This window comes from Schistocerca americana, chromosome 7, assembly GCF_021461395.2.
Source record: "Schistocerca americana isolate TAMUIC-IGC-003095 chromosome 7, iqSchAmer2.1, whole genome shotgun sequence".
Taxonomy (NCBI): Eukaryota; Metazoa; Arthropoda; class Insecta; order Orthoptera; family Acrididae; genus Schistocerca; species Schistocerca americana.
Window position 1 is genome coordinate 311648184 of NC_060125.1, and position 21307 is coordinate 311669490.

Here is a 21307-nt window from a genome sequence, read left to right on the forward strand (position 1 = left end):
TGAATTTGGGCGCGCATCGGTTTGATTCGCTAACCTCAATGCTACACTACTGGCCATTAAAATTGCTACACCACGAAGATCACGTGCTACAGACGCGAAATTTAACCGACAGGAAGAAGATGCTGTTATATGCAAATGGTTAGCTTTTCAGAGCATTCACACAAGGTTGGCGCCAGTGGCGTCACGTAAAACGTGCTGACATGAGGAAAGTTTCCAACCGATTTCTCATACACCGACTGCAGTTGACCGGCGTTGCCTGGTGAACGTTGTTGTGATGCCTCGTGTAAGGAGGAGAAATGCATACCATCACGTTTCCAACTTTGGTGAAGGTCGGATTGTAGCCTATGGCGATTGCGGTTTATCGTATCGCGACATTGCTGCTAGCTTTGGTCGAGATCCAATGACTGTTAGCAGAATATGGAATCGGTGGGTTCAGGAGGGTAATACGGAACGCCGTGCTGGATCCCAACGGCCTTGTATCACTAGCAGTCGAGATGACAGGCATCTTATCCGCATGGCTGTAACGGATCGTGCAGCCACGTCTCGATCCCTGAGTCAACAGATGGGGACGTTTGCAAGACAACAACCATCTGCACACACAGTTCGACGACGTTTGCAGCAGCATGGACTATCACCTCGGAGACCATGGTTGCGGTTACCCCTGACGCTGCATCACAGATAGGAGCGCCTGCGATGGTGTACTCAACGGCGAACTTGGGTGCACGAATGGCAAAACGTCATTTTTTCGGATGAATCCAGATTTTGTTTACAGCATCATGATGGTCGCATCCGTGTTTAGCGACATCGCTGTGAACGCACATTGGAAGCGTGTATTCGTCATCGCCATACTGGCGTATTACCCGGTATGATGATATGGGGTGCCATTGGTTACCCGTCTCGGTCCCCTATTGTTCGCACTGACGGCACTTTGAACAGTGGACGTTACATTTCAGATGTGTTACGACCCGTGGCTCCACCCTTCATTCGATCCCCGCGAAACCCTAAATTTCGGCAGGATAATGCACGATCGCATGTTGCAGGTCCTGTACGGGCCTTTCTGGATACAGAAAATGTTAGACTGCTGCCCTGGCCAGCACATTCTCCAGATCTCTCACCAATTGAAAACATCTGGTCAATGGTGGCCGAGCAACTGGCTCGTCACAATACGCCAGTCGCTAGTCTTGATGAACTGTGGTATCGTGTTGAAGCTGCATGGGCAGCTGTACCTGTAGACGCCACCCAAACTCTGTTTGACTCAATGCCCAGGCGTATCAAGGCCACCATTACGGCCAGAGGTGGTTGTTCTGGGTACTGATTTCTCAGGATCTATGCACCCAAATTGCGTGAAAAAGTAATCACATGTCAGTTCTAGTATAATATGTTTGTCAAATGAATACCCGTTTATCATCTTCATTTCTTCTTGGTGTAGAAATTTTGATGGCCAGTAGTGTAATTAACTCGGAAACGGCGCAACGTATCGAATTTTTTCCTTAACAATTATATCTCAGTACAACCTACCCTGCGCCACCCCTGTATGCTTTTCAGACTGTTTCTGACCATCCTGTATATGTAAAGGCAGTAGATCTGCAGGTTGACTTCCATCATTACTTACGAAGTTGGTTTATTAAAAACCATCAAGGGTATTTTCATACGTAAGCGTTAACGTGAGGGAGTAATACGTTGTTAACTAGTATCTCGTATTAAAGAGCAAAATTAAACCTGCAGCGAAGATTTCATTTCACGAAATACTCTCTCGTGGAGATGTCAGTGAAGAAATTTAATTTGCTTACTGAAGGTTTGAGTTTAAAGATTACAACTGCCTTGATGAATTTTCTTATCGATGTATCAACCTATAATTTTTTTCTTACCCTGCGACACCCTTACAACTTTTTAAGATTGTTTCTGATCATCCTGTATGTCCCATTAGTACAAAAGCACCTGAGTGGATATTTCTTATCACACACCAACAGCAAAATTATCAATAAATTTGAACATTTATCTCAAATTTGCCAACGGCCTTGCTACAGGCATTATATCACCGGAATTAAGCGCTGTTGTGCTTGGCTAGCACTTGGATGGATGTCCGTCCGGTCTGCCTAGCGCTGTTGGCAAGCGGGGTGCACTCAGCCCTTGTGAGGTAAACTGAGGAGCTACTTGTTTGAGAAGTAGCGGCTCTGGTCACAAAAATTGCCAACGGGCGGGAGAGCGGTGTGCTGACCACACGCCCCTCCATATCCACATTCAGTGACACCATTAGGCTGAGGATGACACGGCAGTCGGTCAGTACCGTTGAGCCTTCAGAGGTCTGTTCGGAGGGAGTTCAGTTTATATTAAATTTATGGATAGTACTGACAGAATCACCTTATTCTCAGATTAATGCCTTTTTTATGGAATTCAAATTTGAGTTCACTATCGCGCAATAACTCACTTGAAATCTTTTTAGCTTTACTCAATCGTTAAATTATTTCTTAGTCAATTGCTAATGTCTTAAAGTCTTCGTTATGATAAATTTTACGGTTTATCATTTTGATTATGGTGCTAAGGTATGTTTTAAGATTCGAACAGGATCTGGTCAAAGGTAACAAGACCTGGATCAATAAAAGACTAGCAATACATGTAAATCAGTTATATCAATATGACACACTGACAAACTGACACACAATAAATACTGACTCATGCATTTTTCGATACTTATGAAAACAGTATCCTGCGTGAAGGCGATGATATGAATCCATGCGTCGGCGTCGGCAAGTTTTTCGTAGAAACGGTCTCAGCATTTACATGCCTCATATATGGCTCTTCTCTCAGTTATCAGTTGCAACGAAGCCCAATACTAGCATTACATATCCGTAAATGCCGAACCAACATTTATCCGAGGCTCTAATTCCTTGAATTTGCTGAGACTTTGGCCTCGCATCCACACCGGGTGTTACAAACAACTGAAAATTTCGAGTGTCTCAGGTTTTGGTGTTATGCGTGGTGAAAGACGACTGTAAATAACTTATACATCATTTGTCATGTCTGTGACAGGATCTGATAGTGATAGACGATTGGCCACCCACGAGTTTGCTACCATTTTTATTTCAGTTCTGTGACCCGATAGCTGTCCTGTACCTTTGCACAGTGGGAGTATCGTAACCAATGAGATGTATCCGAGGTGCTATTATTGCTAGTTGACAAATTTTGCTCGCCACTGCAAGGCAGGAAAGTCATGTATGCCATCTATCCGAGCCGTGTAAATTCTGTTCAGCGCATACTCGTATTTTAACTGTGAGCGCATTTCTCTACTCAGGCGGAGATGTGTAACCAGAACTGCAATTACCTAAAACAGTGTGGAAATTCGCTTAACAAACACTCTCATGCCGGCGGATGTACCAGGCTAACTCATTCCTGCTTCGATCACTTCCATGCACTCAAGACAGCATTCTGCGTGTTGTGTCGTGCAAGCACATACGTCGTATATTTTCACAACGTAGGGTAGCTTCCAAATCATCCTTGAAAATCTTGAAGCAGGCAGAAACTCTTTCATGTTTAGAAAGGTAAAATCTCACACAATTTACAGTGACTGGCGCATGAAATCTTTCCTTTCCTTACAGTATAACTAAAAAATGGCTCTGAGCACTATGGGACTTAACATCTGAGGTCATCAGTCCCCTAGAACTTAGAACTACTTAAACCTAACTAACCTAAGGACAGCACACAACACCCAGCCATCACGAGGCAGAGAAAATCCCTGACCCCGCCGGGAATCGAACCCGGGAACCCGGGCGTGGGAAGCGAGAACGCTACCGCACGACCTACAGTATAACTCTCTCTCTGTGATCTACAATCAACAGAAAGATAAAATCATTGAATAGGGAATTAATTTACTTTTGCACATGTTGGAAAATTATGGAATTTATTGAGACAGTAAAAATTATTCACTCGTTGTTTGATTTCTACGTTTATTTCAGGAAATAACAGGAACAAAACGGGAAATCAGTTATTTCGGAAACCGGTTATTTTGATCTGTTTTAACCATCAGGTTAAACTGGCGTGATGAAAGGTGATATAACTGAAAATCGGTTGTTTCAGCGATAACTGCCATCCCTGTGTTGCGTCTGTGACACTACATCTAACACAGAAAATCGTCCACTTTGGTCACTTATGTCTCATTGGTAGGAAACAAAATTACAGGCTTACTTACACTAATTAACATGATAAATTACAAATAAATTATTGATAATAAACAAATTTTTTGAAGAATCTCCACCTCTTAGCTTAATATGGCCTATATAGAAGTTCGAATTTTAATCAAAGGCCTGTTCTCCGAATTGCAGTTTATTTAGACGAAGATAATGTGTTTTCTGTAGCACAGCCATCATGAACACATCTTTTATATTCAAGACAGTGGACCCATTCCTTATTTCTTTTTATTGTTTTTATCGTTTTAAGCACTAAATACAAAGGCAATTTTAAAGCTCTTCATCAGACTACTGATGGTTATAAGAGAAAGGAGGAAGAACTAGTTGGGACAATCGTTGCGATAGTGAGTACTTTCTAACAGAAGTTTAAAAAGGAATCATTTGCAAGAGGAGATTGGGAGGAAGAAATGGACACAAGATGATAGACGACGCAAAGGGAAGCGGAAATTACGTGGGCCTGAACAGGACGGAAGAAGACAGGAGAGGATAGAGAGTAACTTTTGGGCAAAAGAGCAGTGATAACGTCAAAAGTATGCTTATCCACATTTTTCCTTGTTCTTGCTTGTGGCAGCTTCTTGCTGTCAGTCCTTGCTCTCACGGAATTGAATTTTTATGCATGAGATTCAAAGGGTTCAAATATCTTTTTTTAGCAATTTCGGCCCTTTAACCTCCTGCACCTTCATTTTTTGGGTCTCATGCATCAGTCTGTAAAAACGGAACCCCTATAGAACCGCTTTGTTGTTCGTCTGTCTGTGTGTCTGCCCGACTGTTAGTGAACCATTTTCTCAGGAACGGGTAGACGTATCCAAATTTATCTCACATATTAAGGTTTATAGACCCTTGGCGGTGTAAGTCTTTTAAGCTTCTCAGTCAGTTAAGTCAGAAGACACGGCCATTTATGTCACGTGTTCTGATACTCGAGAACTCAGTCATCAAAACCTATAGGGTACCTTCCGTTGATCTAGAATCATGAATTTTGGTTAGAAGCAATGTTTCAAAGTACAAGTGAAGGGAAACATCCGAAACTGCTGATTTGTCACTATATCACACGCAAAATATATCTTTTGTCATTTGTTATCAGACTTCGCACTTGAAATTAAAACATTCTCGAAAATCTTGGTATCCCTGGGACTGATACCTTGCTGGTATCAATGTTGATAACTGGGGTATCTCTGCTCTGTCAGTGCAAAAAGTGCATAAACGTGCTACAACAGAACTGCACAAATATGCTCCGTCGCCATGTTTGAATTAGTTTAGAAACTACAGCAGTAACTTTCTGGCTTTCAAATTATACATTTGTTCTCTGTAAAGCAGAATAATCTGCTATTAATGAACATACATATATCTATTCTCAGTTATAAAAGGTAGGAGCTCAGATATTTGAGTAACAAAATTTACTCACCTTGCTCAAAAACACAAATATATTCTTGACGCTAAGACGTTGACTCATCTGGTGCCGTGAAGTGTACATGACCCCTCAGTAGGTGGCTACATTAGATTATATTAGATTAGATTTACTCTCATTCCAATTGATCCATAGTGAGGGGGTTCTCCATGATGCAGAACATGTCAGAAAAACAATAATACATGACAAATACACACACACACACACACACACACACAAATCAGCTGATTCTACTGAGAAATTCATCAATGGAATTTCATTGGCTGTTAAGCTTTTTATGGCTGCTGGCAAGTTATTGAAAATGTGTGTTCCTGAAGATTTGTTAAGACACTCCAGCAGTTCTGTGGTGTGCTCCTCCCAGTTGAATTTATTATCTAGCTGTAACCCAAAGAATTTAACACTGTCCACTTCTTCTCTCTGCTTGTCATTGTATGTAAGGCATATACTCGTGGGACACCCCTACAAGTTCTGAACTGCATGTAGTGTGTTTTTCAAAGTGTACAAGATTAAGTGGCTTTAAATCCTTGTGAAGATTATTCTTATTTCTAGTACTGATTCCATGAATTGAGCTGTTGGTTTGAAAAAGTAATATATTTTTAATGACAAATTTCATTAAGGAATAAATATATTGGGAAGCTTTAGTTTGTATCTCTAGTTCCCTAAACAGGCTTCTGCAGGATGTTCTTGTGTTGACACAACATATCACTCCTATTGCACGTTTTTGTGCCCGGAAAACTTAAGCCTCGCTTGATGAATTACCCCAAAAAATAATCCCAGATGACATTATGGAATGAAAGTAAGCATAGTATGACAGCTTTTTCATTTTTATGTCTCGTATGTCTGACACAATTCGCATTGCAAATAGAGATTTGTTAAGACACTTCAGCAGTTCTGTGGTGTACTCCTCCCAGTTGAATTTATTATCTAGCTGTAACCCAAAGAATTTAACACTGTCCACTTCTTCTCTCTGCTTGTCATTGTATGTTAGGCGTATACTCGTGGGACACCCCTACAAGTTCTGAACTGCATGTAGTGTGTTTTTCAAAGTGTAGTGACAAAGAACTGGCTAGGAACCAGTGATTAATGTCCACAAATATTTTATCAGCCGATCTTTCTAAGACTGCACTTGATTTGCTATTTATTGCAATGTTTGTATCATCGGCAAACAAAACAAACTTGGCATCTGGTAATGTTACTGATGAAAAGTCATTGATAAACACAAGAAAATGTAAGGGCCCTAAGATGGAACCTTATGGGATCCCACATGTATTTAGTCCCCAGTTGGAGGATGCCTGATAGCTTAATACATGTCTTTTACCTAATAACACCCTTTGTTTCCTGCCAGAGATATGAGATTTGAACCATTTTGCAGCGTTTCCTGTTACACCATAATATTCTAATTTACTTAAAAGGATATTGTGATTTACACAGTCAAATACCTTTGACAGATCACAAAATATGCCAGTTGCCTGAAATTTTTTGTCTAATGGATCAAGTACATTTTCACTGTAAGCGTAGATAGCCTTCTCAATATCAGAACCCTTTAGAAATCCGAACTGAGACTTTGACAGTATGTTATTTGTGATAAGATGATTATAAAGTCGATTGTACATTGCCTTTTTTAAAATTTTTGAGAATGCTGGCAAAAGTGAAATTGGACGGAAATTTGATGCTATTTCTTTATCTCCCTTCTTAAACAATGGCTTAACTTCAGCTTATTTCAACCATTCAGGAAATATTCCACTAATAAACGACTGGTTACACAGATAGCTTAATATGATACTTAACTCAGAATCATATTCTTTAATTATCTTTGTCGATATTTCATCATACCCACTAGATGTTTTTGATTTTAAAAATTTTATGATGGACTTACTTCTGCTGGGGTAGTAAGAATCAAACTCATATTGCGGAAGCTACTTGAAATGTCCGGTCTGAAGAATTCCAAAGCAGCATCTACACAATCTGACAACCCCATCTTTTCAGTACAGTTATAAAATGTTTGTTAAAAAGTTCTGCAACACAATACACATCTGTCACCAATGTATCATTTACTCGTAATGCTATTTGTCCCTCTTCATGTCTGGTTCTACCGGTCTCCTCCTTCACTATATCCCATATTATCTTTATTTTGTTACCTTATATGTCTATCTTTTCCTTGTAAAATATTTGCTTTAATGCTCATATTACAGTTTTTAATGTTTTGCAGTATTTCTTATAATGTGCTACAGCATCAACAACAGAACTGTTTTGGATTGACAGATACAGTTTTCTTTTTGTTTTACAAGATACCTCTATCCCTTGTGTAATCATTGTCAGTAGCTCTCTAGTAAGAATGGTTCCTGAGAAAAGACTGTGCAAACGTCCCCTATGGTTTTCCTAAGCATCGCCAGACGCCATTTTTCTGAAGTTTCTAGAGATATTTTCAGTTCGACTTCTGTGTTATGTACTTGGAGTCAGTCCAAACAAATAATGGTCATCCGATGTTCATGTGACTCCCATTGTCAATAGAAAACATAAAACTTCGTTACTAACGATTAATTTTCTGTACAGCTCCTGAAAAATTTGGTAGCACTAGCGCAGAAACGCGATGTATAGTCTGATTAAAATTTCTTGATAGTTGAAACCTGTAACTTGCTACTACAGTTCTGTCACATCGTCTGCCGGGTACCGCTCGGTCTTGGGTGACACAAAAAAACGGCGGGTCATTTCGCAAATGCTGTTAATGTGTAATGCGAAGTAATGTTGGAAACGCCGCCACGGGGTATGACGAAGATGCGGGATGCTCTGTTGGCAGCTGATTTTAAGTGACCAATGACTGAGCTGTGGCAAACCGCAACCTCATGATGTGCGATGTGTCCGAGAAAACGATCAACAGTCCACGACAGAATTAAAATAACGATCGCTTTGATCATGGTGTTTACGGCTAAACTATACTAGCAAACTCAAGACAGAAAAAATTCATAATATTTGTTTGCATACCCATCTTCCGCAGCAAACTTTAAGTTACAGCGATAAAACCAAACTATAGTGTCATCGGTTACCTGAAACTATCCTAACACTGGCAACAAGACATATCGTGTTAGCAACAGATGAGCAATCCTCGTCGGCATTTTGTTGCAGATTATAGGCGACGCTAACGAATTCCAAACGAAAAAAATGATAGGAAGAAAAATAAGAGCAAATATAAAAGTCAATACGATGATGGAACTGGTGGGACAAAGTATTAGCAACAAAGAAATTACATTCAAACCAATTAATTGAATAAAAATGGTAATCAAAGTCTTAGCGTTAGATAAAAAAAAAATTTAGTTGCATGTAATGAGAACTGAACCCTCTATCTCCTGCAGGTCAGGTTTATATTCTAACACTACGCCCCGTGTCCTAACACTGCAACAGGCTGTTGTATTTATTTTTCGTGTGCCCCATTAATTCACAGCCTCCAAACATTCAGCTTGCAGAATCGCGTCTTGTGCAGAACAAGCCAGTGTATGAAGCATTTATATTTCGTTAGCATCGTTGTATGTGTGTATGTGTGTGTGTGTGTGTGTGTGTGTGTGTGTGTGTGTGTGTGTGTGTGCGTGTGCGTGTGTGTGTGTGTGTGTGTGTGTGTGTGGGTGGGTGGGTGTGAGTGTTTTGATGCTGTTATCATGTGTGGTGAAATATGGAATATAAGGGCCGGACCCGGGATTGAGGATCCAAACCATCAAGAAAGAAAGCTGGACAAGGGATTGGAATTAAAGTTATTGTTGTGGCAGTTTGGCAATGACGAACGGTTAGAGGTGACATTGAGCGCTCTGATTGAAGGGAACCGGCTACAACACTTGAAGTATCAACTGTCAAGTAATTTTAACCAGTCTATAGTCGTGAGCACTGGGCGAGTCCATCCCAGTGTTCTTAAGGGGCGGCCACCCCAGTTGTCTGTCGCTTGCCAACCTGCACACTTCCAACACACTCACTTCTGTCTCTTTACTACACAGCGTGGTACCGCAGTCTTCACGTTCAATAGGTGCAGGGAAAGCTCTTCATAATCAGCATGTGTGGTTACATGCAATGCCATTAAACTTTTGTCAGAAGAGGCAAAGGGGTAACTTGAAATCTGCTTAAAACCGCAGGCTACTACCGCCTTTGGAAAACTGCCCTCAGTGCCTAGTTAAACCAGAAGCCCCGCGGAGGCATGCGGAAGCACATACACAAAGTACAGTGCCATGGCGCGGAAGACTACGTAATTCCGGTGGCGACTCGCAGAGAGCGCGGGGGTGATTCACACAGTGCCCTGGGAGATACAAAATTAAGTAGAATCGCTTCTCAGATTTTGACAAAACGAACGTGTTCTTTTTAGAGGGAAAGGCTTATTTATTTTTGAAAATACGAAGTCAAATTACCAACAAAATTTACATTTTCACACACACCATGACCCTTACCCTCAGAGGGTGCAGGTACTGCTAGCTGTTCCATTCACTCAATAAAAATAACAGATAAGGAAGGGGATTTGCAACTGTCCTATCCAGTTAACTAACACACTATAATATCTTGGACTACGCCTCGACTGGCAACTACCGTGGAAACTTCACCTACTAACCCCAGCAGAAAGATCACAATAGACAAACTACTAACAGGCCATACTTGGGGATCACATCCCTCCACTATTCTCGGCACTTACAAAAGGCTGATCCGACCCTCCTCTGCTATGCAAATGTTGCATGAATCACAGCCCCACAAAATTTCTGTAAGTCCAGCCATATCCTCGAACGCCATGCACACCGTCTTGCTTTCTGCATCCGTTTTACCTTGCCTCACATGGACACTCTACCATCTCATCAATTTCCACCTCTCCTCACTCAAATCTAACGCCTCCACATCTCCTATACCATCCGCAAATTAGTTCCAGTCACCCCACTGTTTCCCCTCTGATCACCAACCGTGGTATGCTGGCACGCCTTCACAAACACATCCCTCCGTCGCTACACTTACACACACTCCATCTCCTATCCCAAGGCAACTTCGAACAACGCCCTTTCCCAGACAGTGAGATCCGCCCCGACATACATCCTTTCTATCAACTATAACGCTTCGCAGCCTATCCCATTCCACATCAGGGCTCCTCTCTCCTTTTCCCTCTCCATACATCCCTATCCTTTTCCTCTTCTAACAAAGTACTCCTCACCTTCTGTCTTCCCCACCGACTGTGTTTACCACTATCCATCTCAGCTCTTACCTATCACCTCCACAGTTTTTCCACTTGACAGCCCTATCTACCTTCATCTCTTAACCCTATGGAACATACTCTCACCTCCGACTATAATTCCCACTCTGTGTAACTCCAGTTTTTAAAAGTACAGTACTTCAGTAGTTCTACCTGAAGACTTTCACCATGCTGCGAGGTGTTTTTAAAATGTACAAATTTGTCCGTCTTTGATTTTTAATTTAAAAGTGAAAAACAGCCCCCAAAATTTGTTTTCTGTTTCTCATTATATTTTTTTTTAAGTTTCTTGACTGAAGAGCAGAGAATTTTACATCTAACAGCCCATCTGCACCCATATGGGGTGAGATGAATGAAAGGACAATAAAGGGAAAAACAGGAATGGGAAAACATAGTGTAAGTACTTCCCAACGCAACGTCAACCAACGCCCTTTATTTTGCATTCTCAGCATCGTAGTAAGTGCCTTCTGCTTTGCTACACTTTTTTTACCCCTTTTTTATAAGATTTCCTCTTGGCAGCAGGTGGTCGATCTTGTTTTGTTATGGTTGATATTTAGTTTACACTGCTAGTTGTCTTTCACTATTCGAGTGAGAAATTATTGACTTCGGATGTCTATGTTTGTGGAGATGTGGGCCATAAAATGACATAACCTTTTTGCAGACTAGCTAACTGTAGCTTACAAGTTATGTGAGATATACAGGGTGGTTATAATTAAACTTTCGCTATTTGAGAGGGTCCCCATGAAAAACAAATGATAGTAGGACAATGGCAACTTGCTGGAAAATTGGTAAGGACATACGGAAGAGAAATAACGAGTAAACCACTGAAAGATACACATTTAAATTTTCACGTGAGAGGGTAACATTTGTAAATTGCTTACCACGTTCATGTTCCAGGTTACAAATGTGGCTCAATATGACCACTATCTGCATCAACGACAACCTGGAAATTTGTACGGATACAGCGATCCATTGTTCGCAGCATTTTCCGAACGGTGAACCATGGAATATTCAGATGTCGTGACACAGCCTGTACGCTGTTAAAAAAATCGCAAATTGCCTCTGGCATTCTCAGTCATGGCAACAATAACTGCTTCAACAATTTGTGGCGCAATTGGACGTCGGCCTCTCCCAGGAGCAATTCTCAAATCGCCAGTTAATTCTAACTTGGGGAATCATGTTGATCAACCCCAGTGTAAAAATAGGACCTCTCCGTTTTCCTTCAATGCCTCGATACTCGCGAAGAGGAGCAACACTCTTTATGCTGCTTTGATAAAACAGATTTACGAGTAATGCCCTGCTCACCTTGTCCAGATCCATGTTGACTGTCTACTGTAGTGTAGTCTACATTATGCTTGTGTTTCAACACTACGTCTCCGTACTAGTACCGGCGCCTAACGGCAAGTCAGGACACTAACACTTCTGACAAGCACTAACATTTCTAACAACGCAGACCTTGCAGTTCACAGTCTGAACGTCATTCCTATAAAGCTGGGAACCCATACGGTAAATAGTTTTCCGTCTAAACAGGCTCAAGTGCGAAAGTTTAATTATAACCATCCTTCACGTCTGTGCAGAGATATCAGCTGTCAAGCGCACCTCCCCTACATCGTGTTGGTCGTTTGCAACATAGCATCCACCACTGCCATTGTTCCTTCTCTCATCACAGCATCTGCGGTGGTATGGGGCCAAGTTATTTTGTGCGTACCTTGTGCAATTTACAGAGCAGCACAAAATACCGTAGGTTGTTTCTGTTATGCAGACAGAGACGAACATTCTTCTGCTTCTTCCAGCCATTGTTCAGATGTTTCATGATTTCATAATTATATATTTCTGAAAATTTGTGACATGATGCTCTTCTTGTCACCATAGTTGTCTTTTAACCTACTGGAGGACACTCGTTTGATTGTGCATTATGTAGACTTTATACTGTGTGTTACCGTACTTCAAACTGGTTGTTTTCTGTAACTTTTTGGAACTAGTCTAATATTTACCAAAACGACAGAGCGATACTGCCTAAGAGCCATATTAGCAGTGGTTGTTGTGCCAGACTCAGTATCATTAAACTATCTCGTGCGTTCTTTATAGATTTCGCTTACCTCCCTGTTTTTCAAGCCAGCGAGCAACGAATTAAGTTATAAGTCCCCACCTTCATAAAATTACTATATGATGTTGCATTTTTGAGTGTGTCACCTTGGTCTCACAAAAATCTTCCGTTGTCTGCAAGTGGATTCAAAATACTTCAATTTTTAAACTGATGTCTTGAATGAAATGCATTCAAAGCGTTTAAAAACAATCTCCTGTTAAATGTCTCCTACCCTATCTGAAAGAAGAGAATAAGGAAAAATACGAGAAAAAGCAGCTCTGGATGGTTGGATCGAGAGGTTTAGCTGATCCTGTCGATGTTTGACGTCGGCTTCTCCCGTGATCCAATAATAACTTGATGTGTGGCTTCATACATGTGCAAACAGGAAGAGATCACCACAATGACCATCTTTTTGTTGCGTCTATAATTTTTGGAATGTAGGTTGTGGTGACAGACTTTTCTGTAGCGTAGCCCGAGATTTAGGTTAGGTTGAAACGTGACAGTTTGGTTATGACGAGGCAAAGCGGTATCAGACGTTTCCCTTAATCGGCTCGTAAGATTCTTCTGAACCATGATGCAGGAGAAGACTCATCTGATGCAGGAGAAGACTCACCTGATTTGTTTTTATTTCCAGCCGGCGCCTACAAATGAGTCGACTTGGAAAACACTCTGGACGCCAGAAGACGCCTACATCAGGATGCCAGAAATCGTCAGAGCCGAGTTGCACCGACTGCGTGACTGGATCGTCGCCTTCGTCGATGTCGGCATCGAGGCGGCCATTAGAGAACTCCCCTCCATGCTCAGCGAGTACCGGAAGGAGGTGAGTCCGCAGCCGGCCATTATCTCTGTTTTTCAAATTAAATGGCTCTAAGCACTATGGGACTTAACATCGGAGGTCATCAATCCCCTATAATTAGAACTACTTAAACCTAACTAACCTAAGGACATCACACACATCCATGCCCGAGACAGGATTCGATGGTTCAAATGGCTCTGAGTACTATGGGACTTAACATCTATGGTCATCAGTCCCCTAGAACTTAGAACTACTTAAACCTAACTAACCTAAGGACATCACACAACACCCAGTCATCACGAGGCGCAGGATTCGAACCTGCGACCGTAAGAGCAGCGCTGTTCCGGACTGAAGCGCCTAGAACCGCTCGGCCATGACGGCCAGCACCTCTTTTTTTATTGTACAAAGAAACCAACAAATTACTGAACGAAATGTGTTTATTCAGTACGACAGGCGTCCTTTCAGAATTCAATATCGTTACAGTTTCGTTTTTTGAAGGTCTTAAGTCAGTCTTAGGGAATTCCGTACAATGCACTGCTGCTTGTTCGTCGCTACTTTCGTACCATATTCTGTGCTTGTATTGCTTCTTCGATGAGAGCGACGGCAAGTTCATAACTTTAAAACAGTATGGGTTTCTAATGTGACATGCAGTCGTTTCAAACTCTGCAGGATGCATAGGTCCTCAAGAATGACTTCATCTTAAGAAAACACTATCGTATTGATTTCGTGACTAGCAATTCTGGCGAGCAATCTGGAAATGAAATTATCATTTTTTTCTGAATGTTGGGTGGAAAGAAATTTTGCAGGGTGCCCGAACTATTAGGGCCCAAGCTGCAGGGTGTCCCAAAAAAAAATGTGTACATTGTTTTTCTGACTTAATGTTAATATTTGTTAAGATACGTAAGAATTTCAACACTCACAGACTAATAATGTGAACAAATGAAGAATACCACGCATTTATCAAAAGTGTTTAGTTGCTGGCCACGGTGGTCCAGAAACAGCTGTTAACAATGGCTGCTTTCAACTCATTAATTGTAACTGGTCTTATACTATAAACATTGTGCGTCATATTCTCCCATAGAAAAAAAATCCATAGGTGTCCAGTCTCGTGAGTCTGGAGCGTAGGCAGTATTTTACAAAATGCATTACACTGTGTTGCCTGTGATAATGATTTGTATTCTGCTACCTGTTTCGGTCTTAAACCATCTTCAACGGCAGAAAACTTATCGCAGATTTAACGCATGTCACACATGTTTTCCGGCGTTGAAGATGGTTTAAGACCGAAACAGGTAACAGAATAAATATCATTATCACAGACAGCACAGAGTAATGGCTTCTGTAAAATTCGTTCATATTGTTGACCTGCGCCTAAACAAGATGTTCAGTACTCGGTGTTGCCTGTCTGTCCTTTTCATCTGTCGTTCGTCAAGGTAGGCCCTTACGTCGCGATGATCATCCTCATTCAGAGCATCGAGTAATCTAGGAATAACACTTTTCCGTTGGACACGTTTCAAAACGCAGTGGACGCTCGTTTTTGTAACTCCTGTCTCACGAGCCGCTTGTCACACAGACTTTTACGTGATTGTTCAAGCTTTTCGAAGACCTCCCTTTGTCTTGTGGTGCCGGTGGATGATCGTGATCGTCCGTTGTGGTTCTTGTAGGCATTCTGGGCAGTTCCTTCTTCCACAAACTTATCTCGCAGACAGACAGTTGTAAGTCACGTTGGTGGATCTCGTTGAAGCCTCATTCTGAACTGTCTGCACTTCACTTGTGGTCCCAGTCTTCCAGTAGCACTTCAGAATGAACTTTCTTTGTTGAAGGTTCAGCCTGGCTTCAGCCATTTTTGAAGCCGTCGCACTTGAAAACGAAAAAAAACTGTAGTTTGAGCTGTAACATAGTGTATACATTTTTTTGTGACACCCCGTATACAAACGATAGAGGGACGAAAACTTAAAAGGGACCATACAGACTGGCCCTCTTCAATTTTCTTCATAGATACAGTTTGAAGCTCAGTACTCGGTCCTGAATTTAAAAAAATCGACTTTGGGTATTACAAGATTTTCGAGTACTGAAACTTTTCCTCATATTTTAACGTAATCGCTGACAGTAAAGTGGGTGACGTGAAAGTTTTGTAATCGTGGAGTTGCCGTTTCGAATCTCACTGGAAGCTTTTCTTGTTTTAATTAAATACTTTCTCTATTAAAAACTGGAGATGTTACTGCAGAAATACTTCATCAGCTGTTTAAAAAATATAACATGATCTAATTTTTATTTACTAATCGCACGAAAATGCGAATATTAAAAATACTTCTAAATTTGGTACAAAATATGAAACATCTAGAAAATAATATTTATTTATTTTTGTTTCTAAACATTAAACAGTACACTGAGGTGACAAAAGTCATGGGGTACCTCTTAATGTGGTATACGACCTTCTTTTGTCCCGCGTAGTGCAACAACTTGACGTGGCATGGAATCATCAAGTCGAGAGAAGTCCCCTGCAGAAATATTGAACCATGCAGCCACTATAGCCGTCCGTAGCTGCGAAAGTGTTGCCGGTGCAGGATTTTGTGCACGAACTGACCTCTGGGTTATGTCCTATTAGTGTTCGATGGGATTCATGTCGGGCGATCTGGATGGCCAAATTATTCACTTAAATTGTCCCACAATTTTCTTCAAACCAGTCGTGACCAATGGTTGCCTGATGACATATTGCATTGTCATTCATAAAAATTCAATCGTTGTTTGGGAACATGAAGTCCAGGAATGGCTATAAATGGTCTCCCAGTCAATCATCGGTTCAGCTGAATCAGATTATTCAGTCCATTTCATGTAGACACAGCAGACACTACTACGCAGCCGCAGTGACTTGTTGACACCCTGGGTCCACGGCTTCCTAAGATTTCCGCCACACGCGAACCCTACCATCAGCTCTTACCAACTGAAATCGGGACTCACCTGACCACGCCATGACTTTCCAATAGTCTAGGGTCCAATCGATTTGGTCACGAGCTCAAGAGAGGCGCTGCAGCCGGCATCATTTGCAAAGGCACTCGCGTCGGCCGTCTGCTGTCATAGCCCGTTAACGCCAAATTTCGACGAGCTGTCCTAACGGATACGTTCGTCGAACGTTCCTTATTGATTTCTGCGGTTACGTAACGCAGTGTTGCTTATTTGTTGGTCCTGACAACCCTACCCAAAAGCCGCTGCTGTCGGTCGTTAAGTGAAGGCCGTCGGTCACTGCGTCGTCCGTGGCGAGAGGTAAAGCCTGAAATGTGGTATTCTAAGCACGCTCTTGATCTTTGGGCGTCGGAAAATCGAATTCCCTAGCGATTTCCATAATGGAATGTTCCATGCGTCTAGCTCCAGCTGCCATGCCGCTTTCCAAACCTGTTAATTTCCGTCGTGTGAGCATACTCCCGCCGGAAAACTTTTACGTGGATCACCTGAGCACAAATGACTGCTCCCCCAACGTGTGCGTGGTAATACCGCCATCTGTATATGTGCGTATCGCTATGCTGCGACTTTTGTGACCTCATTGTATTATAACTGCGTTTTTTCATTTAATAACAATGCATGTTTGACGTTTGCGTCAAATTGTAATTTACTTTCGTAGGACCAACAATCGTTACATTTTCCATTTATTAACATGGGCTTAACACAGAATTTAAAAAGGAGTTGCTACTAGTAAGATTCTAACAGTGCCTTTAGCCGATCAGAGTAGTATGCAACTCAATTTTTTTTTCACAGACGGTTTGAAGACATTTATGAGTTATTTAACAGCACCCGGAAAACTGTAATGTTCAGCTGATTTTCTCGAGGACGAAAGAAATAAATGGTCAGAAATGAGTATTTTAAGCCACATGACGTGTTGAATAATTAATGACTATGAGACTTGTGTTCGTAAAATATTTATGGTTGCTGGATCGACAGTCAAAATTCAATCGTCTGTAAAATAATCTCAATGGAGCTAATCATCCATCATTTACCACAGTTCATGACACTTATTCTTGAATATGGACTGCTGTTCGTTAGAGAAACTTGTAGACATGCGTTAAATGTTTCGCCTAGAAAGACATACCAAAGAACAAAGGAAAGTTCCATAAGAAGTGTTATCGTAATTGAATGAAATTTACCGTCATTGGTAGAAGCGAACGTCCTTCAAGCTAAAAAGAGCTGACCAAGATGTCAACAAAGAACTGTGAGCACAGTACGATTGTAGATATGGTGTTGCAGGTAAGAGAAGATTCATCAACAAGCAGTTAAGCACTATCAACTGGCCCTTGAAATGCACATACGCAAGGTTGCAATCAGGTGAGGGGGACCGGGGGGGGGGGGGGGGGGGGGAGCAGGCGGGTGCAGAAATTAGACCCCTGAAACAAAGTATGCGAGCAATGGACCCATTCTATCATACTATTGTAGAGCTCACTCTGAGACCAGCGGTCGTCCTTTGAACAGTTGCTATAACCTATCTTGTTAAAAACAGACATTGTAAGAAACGTGGCAGCAGTATAATTACAAGGTTGCAGCGACAAACAGCAACAAGCATTCTTTAAGAAAGTTTACCGATTTCGGATTTCTTAGAAATCCGTTTCCAGATGGCTGTAGCAGATTTCTAGTATCTCTTCCGGGGCTTAGTTTTGTAGTTGTTTTTTTTCAGTAGGGTGTGTTTCTGTGCGACACTTTTAAAACATTTTGGCACGTGCACTATATGAGTGCTGCTGAATCCAGGAAAATATTTTTGTTACTTATGTGAATTTGGGCCATGTTTTGCAATTGTTGAACGTGTTTGCTACTTTAAAACGTAGTATGGTGAGTGTTAGAGCAGTTTTCCGAAATTTAACAGCACTCATATTGTAGATGTGCCAATGCGTGGGAATTTCGGAAAACACGGCGTATGCTTGGTTCAGGAATATACATACTACGCAAAATCGTTAACGACTACAAAACGAGGCTCCAGCAGGAAAGCAAGAAAGTCTGTAAGAGCCGTGTGAAGATCGCTTTGTAAGAAGTTCAAAACCAGGTATGTTTATTGTTGTGGACTGGCAAGACAGCCAATCCACAATGACGGGTAGCCGAAAGGCACGCGTTTAAGCTCACGCAGGCTGGCGTGAGGTCTGGAACAGTTAAAGGAGTTGAGTCTATTAAAAAAGGTACATAGCTGCTGCAATACTTAACTTTAATCCATAATTGGTGAACATCGGTCTGACGGTACATGCATCACAAGATAAATAGCAAATGATAAGGCTACCACCTAGCAAGTGTGGTGTCTGGCGGTGACACCACATTTATATTTACAGGTAGTCGATAATTAAAGTTTCAAAACGCTGCAGAAAGTAATTTATTTATTTTGCTGAACTAATTTAGAATCCTAACAGGAGTCGCTAATTTGAAAGAAATATATTTTGGTAAATGAAGAGAACAATATTGTGTACGCCCTAAAGGATTAATTTATTTATTTATCCAGTCTGACTCGAGAGTCACATATCGCTGTGCAATATTTGTCTATCTTTCTGCTTATTTCCTGGCTGCTTTTGAAGAGAGTACCTGGCTTACCAGCTCAGGAAGAAGGCTCCACATTTTCTGTTGGAAGCGAGCGGCCACAGGTATTCGTCCTGTCGTCCTGTCTAATGACAGGAGGTCAGTCACAGAGACGCTAGAGAAGGGACGTGAGTCCTCAGGGCACCGCAGTTTACGCAAGGTTTGCTCCGCGCTTTGTCGGCAAATGCGGTTTTCTCCTTGGAAGACTGCTGTGGAGTCACTACATGAGAAAATTCGTAGCTCCACACTCCAGATTTGGTTCCCCAATGAAATGCATCTTTCCCACTGTATTGGCGCCAAGGGATCAACCAATGAGTGGCATATGGTTATCAGCTGATACCACCTCTTGCACGTTAAAATACGTCCTGTAAGCTAAGAATTGGAAATTTCTGCATTCACGTAAATAAAACACCGTTTCGATGGTCACATTGGCAGTTGGACTGAGTTACCCCTTTCAGACGGAGTTTTGTAAAAAGTGGGGAATTAGGTTTAGACGAGGATCATTTCTCTGCAGTGAATGGAGAGAGACTTCATGTCCTGGTGTCGAGTGGGGCGCATGCTTGCTGACGCCGATTAGGTCGACCTTTAATACAGGCGGTGTTGCGCACGTTTGCCAAGTGTGTAGTGTTTCACGTTAGCGCTATCCTATTTTTGAGCAGCTGAAAATCTGCAGGATTTGCTACGCAACTCATGTTGCCTGAGTAATTGTAATATTTTGTGGCCTTGGGCTCGTTTACTTTGCATTTACGAGCTGCACAACTTAAGAAACCTTGTAGCGTTTCCCAAGTCTTCCACGTAAACAAAGGTACCCTCCCACATTGTTAGCGGGACATTCTTGATTAAATTGAGCTAGAGAGCTTGGTGTTTCAGTATTTTAGGTGGCTTTCTGCTCGTTGTTTTGGAAAAATTTCTGAGTCAATTTTATGACTTTACGTTCATTTTATTGAAACTTATTCTCTGTCACTTCAATGTGGTGCGTGTCGAGATCCTAGGAGTAAATAAATAACTTATTAAACTCAGACTTGGTTTGAATCTCAGAACCAAACTTTTGTCCTGCAACTGTTCTTAGTTAGGCGACCCTTCAAAAAAAGTAGTCACATTATCTGCAGTTCTAATTTGTTTCCCCCATTGTGAAGCGGTCCCATTTCAATATGTGGTCAAAACTACTGCTCATTCGGCTTGTACACGGATGTTGTTATCAGTTGTTTGAATGATGTATAACGACTATTGCACTCGCTTGTCTGGCATGCTTTTGATGAGGTAAATAAAGCCTGACTGCATAACTTATGCGCCAGACGGAAAGAGACGAGACGATCATTTCATGTTGACACTGATCCAGGATAGCGTTATCATATGATCGACTGTCGCGCGCATCTTTGGAAATGCCAAACGTCAGTAAACGGGTGCACGAAATGACTGTATCGTAATAACGAAACGAGGCTAACAACCACGTTTCAAGGTAATATAAGGACTCATCCCAAAACGCTACATTTTGTCAGTCCAATTGTGGTTTTCTCGTGTCCATAGTAGTGTCGGACGCTTAAGAATTTGAACAACAGAATCCGACGCTTTGAGTTGCTTGGCGTCCAACCCACAAGTAGCATCGAAAAAAGGTAAATACACCCGTTGCAGCATCTCAGCGTCAATTTAGCGCAGTGTTACGCAGCGTGGTCCAGAACCCGCCTGTCGCTGCATGCGCTCTTCTTCTGTCCAATGATTCTGCTCAAATGTGACTGTTGTAACAACATCCTCTATCCAACTCAAAATCTCCAGGTCTGAATGCAGCCACATGGTGACACTGCGGCCTGTGACGTTTACGAGACATATTGGCATTTGCTTTCACGTTCCCATTTATTTTACTATTCCTCACTGTTTCAGTCTAGAGAATCACTGACTTTCCCAATGACACAGCAGAGACTATTACTGACTGTATTTGCACGCCATCAGTCTGCACTCTTATACGGCCTCCAGGTTTAGATTCATTCGTGACGTTCTTTCTGGGCTCTGCAATTTTCACAGATGACTGTGCAGTGCCCATATTTTTTTTTCTTGCAAGGAGATACCGCGACAAAACTATTCTACATGGTACGGA

General features: G+C 41.7%; 1 protein-coding gene and 1 pseudogene across 1 annotated transcript in view; both read left to right on the forward strand.

Moving 5' to 3' along the window:
• The window catches only part of LOC124622464, a 49678-nt gene that overhangs the window by 9123 nt on the left and 19248 nt on the right, over positions 1-21307 (forward strand). The window contains exon 3 of the mRNA XM_047148168.1: positions 13513-13698. Coding sequence (XP_047004124.1) covers positions 13513-13698 — 186 coding nt within the window. The remainder of the gene's footprint in view (positions 1-13512; positions 13699-21307) is intronic.
• On the forward strand, positions 3113-3261 carry LOC124623475 (annotated as a pseudogene).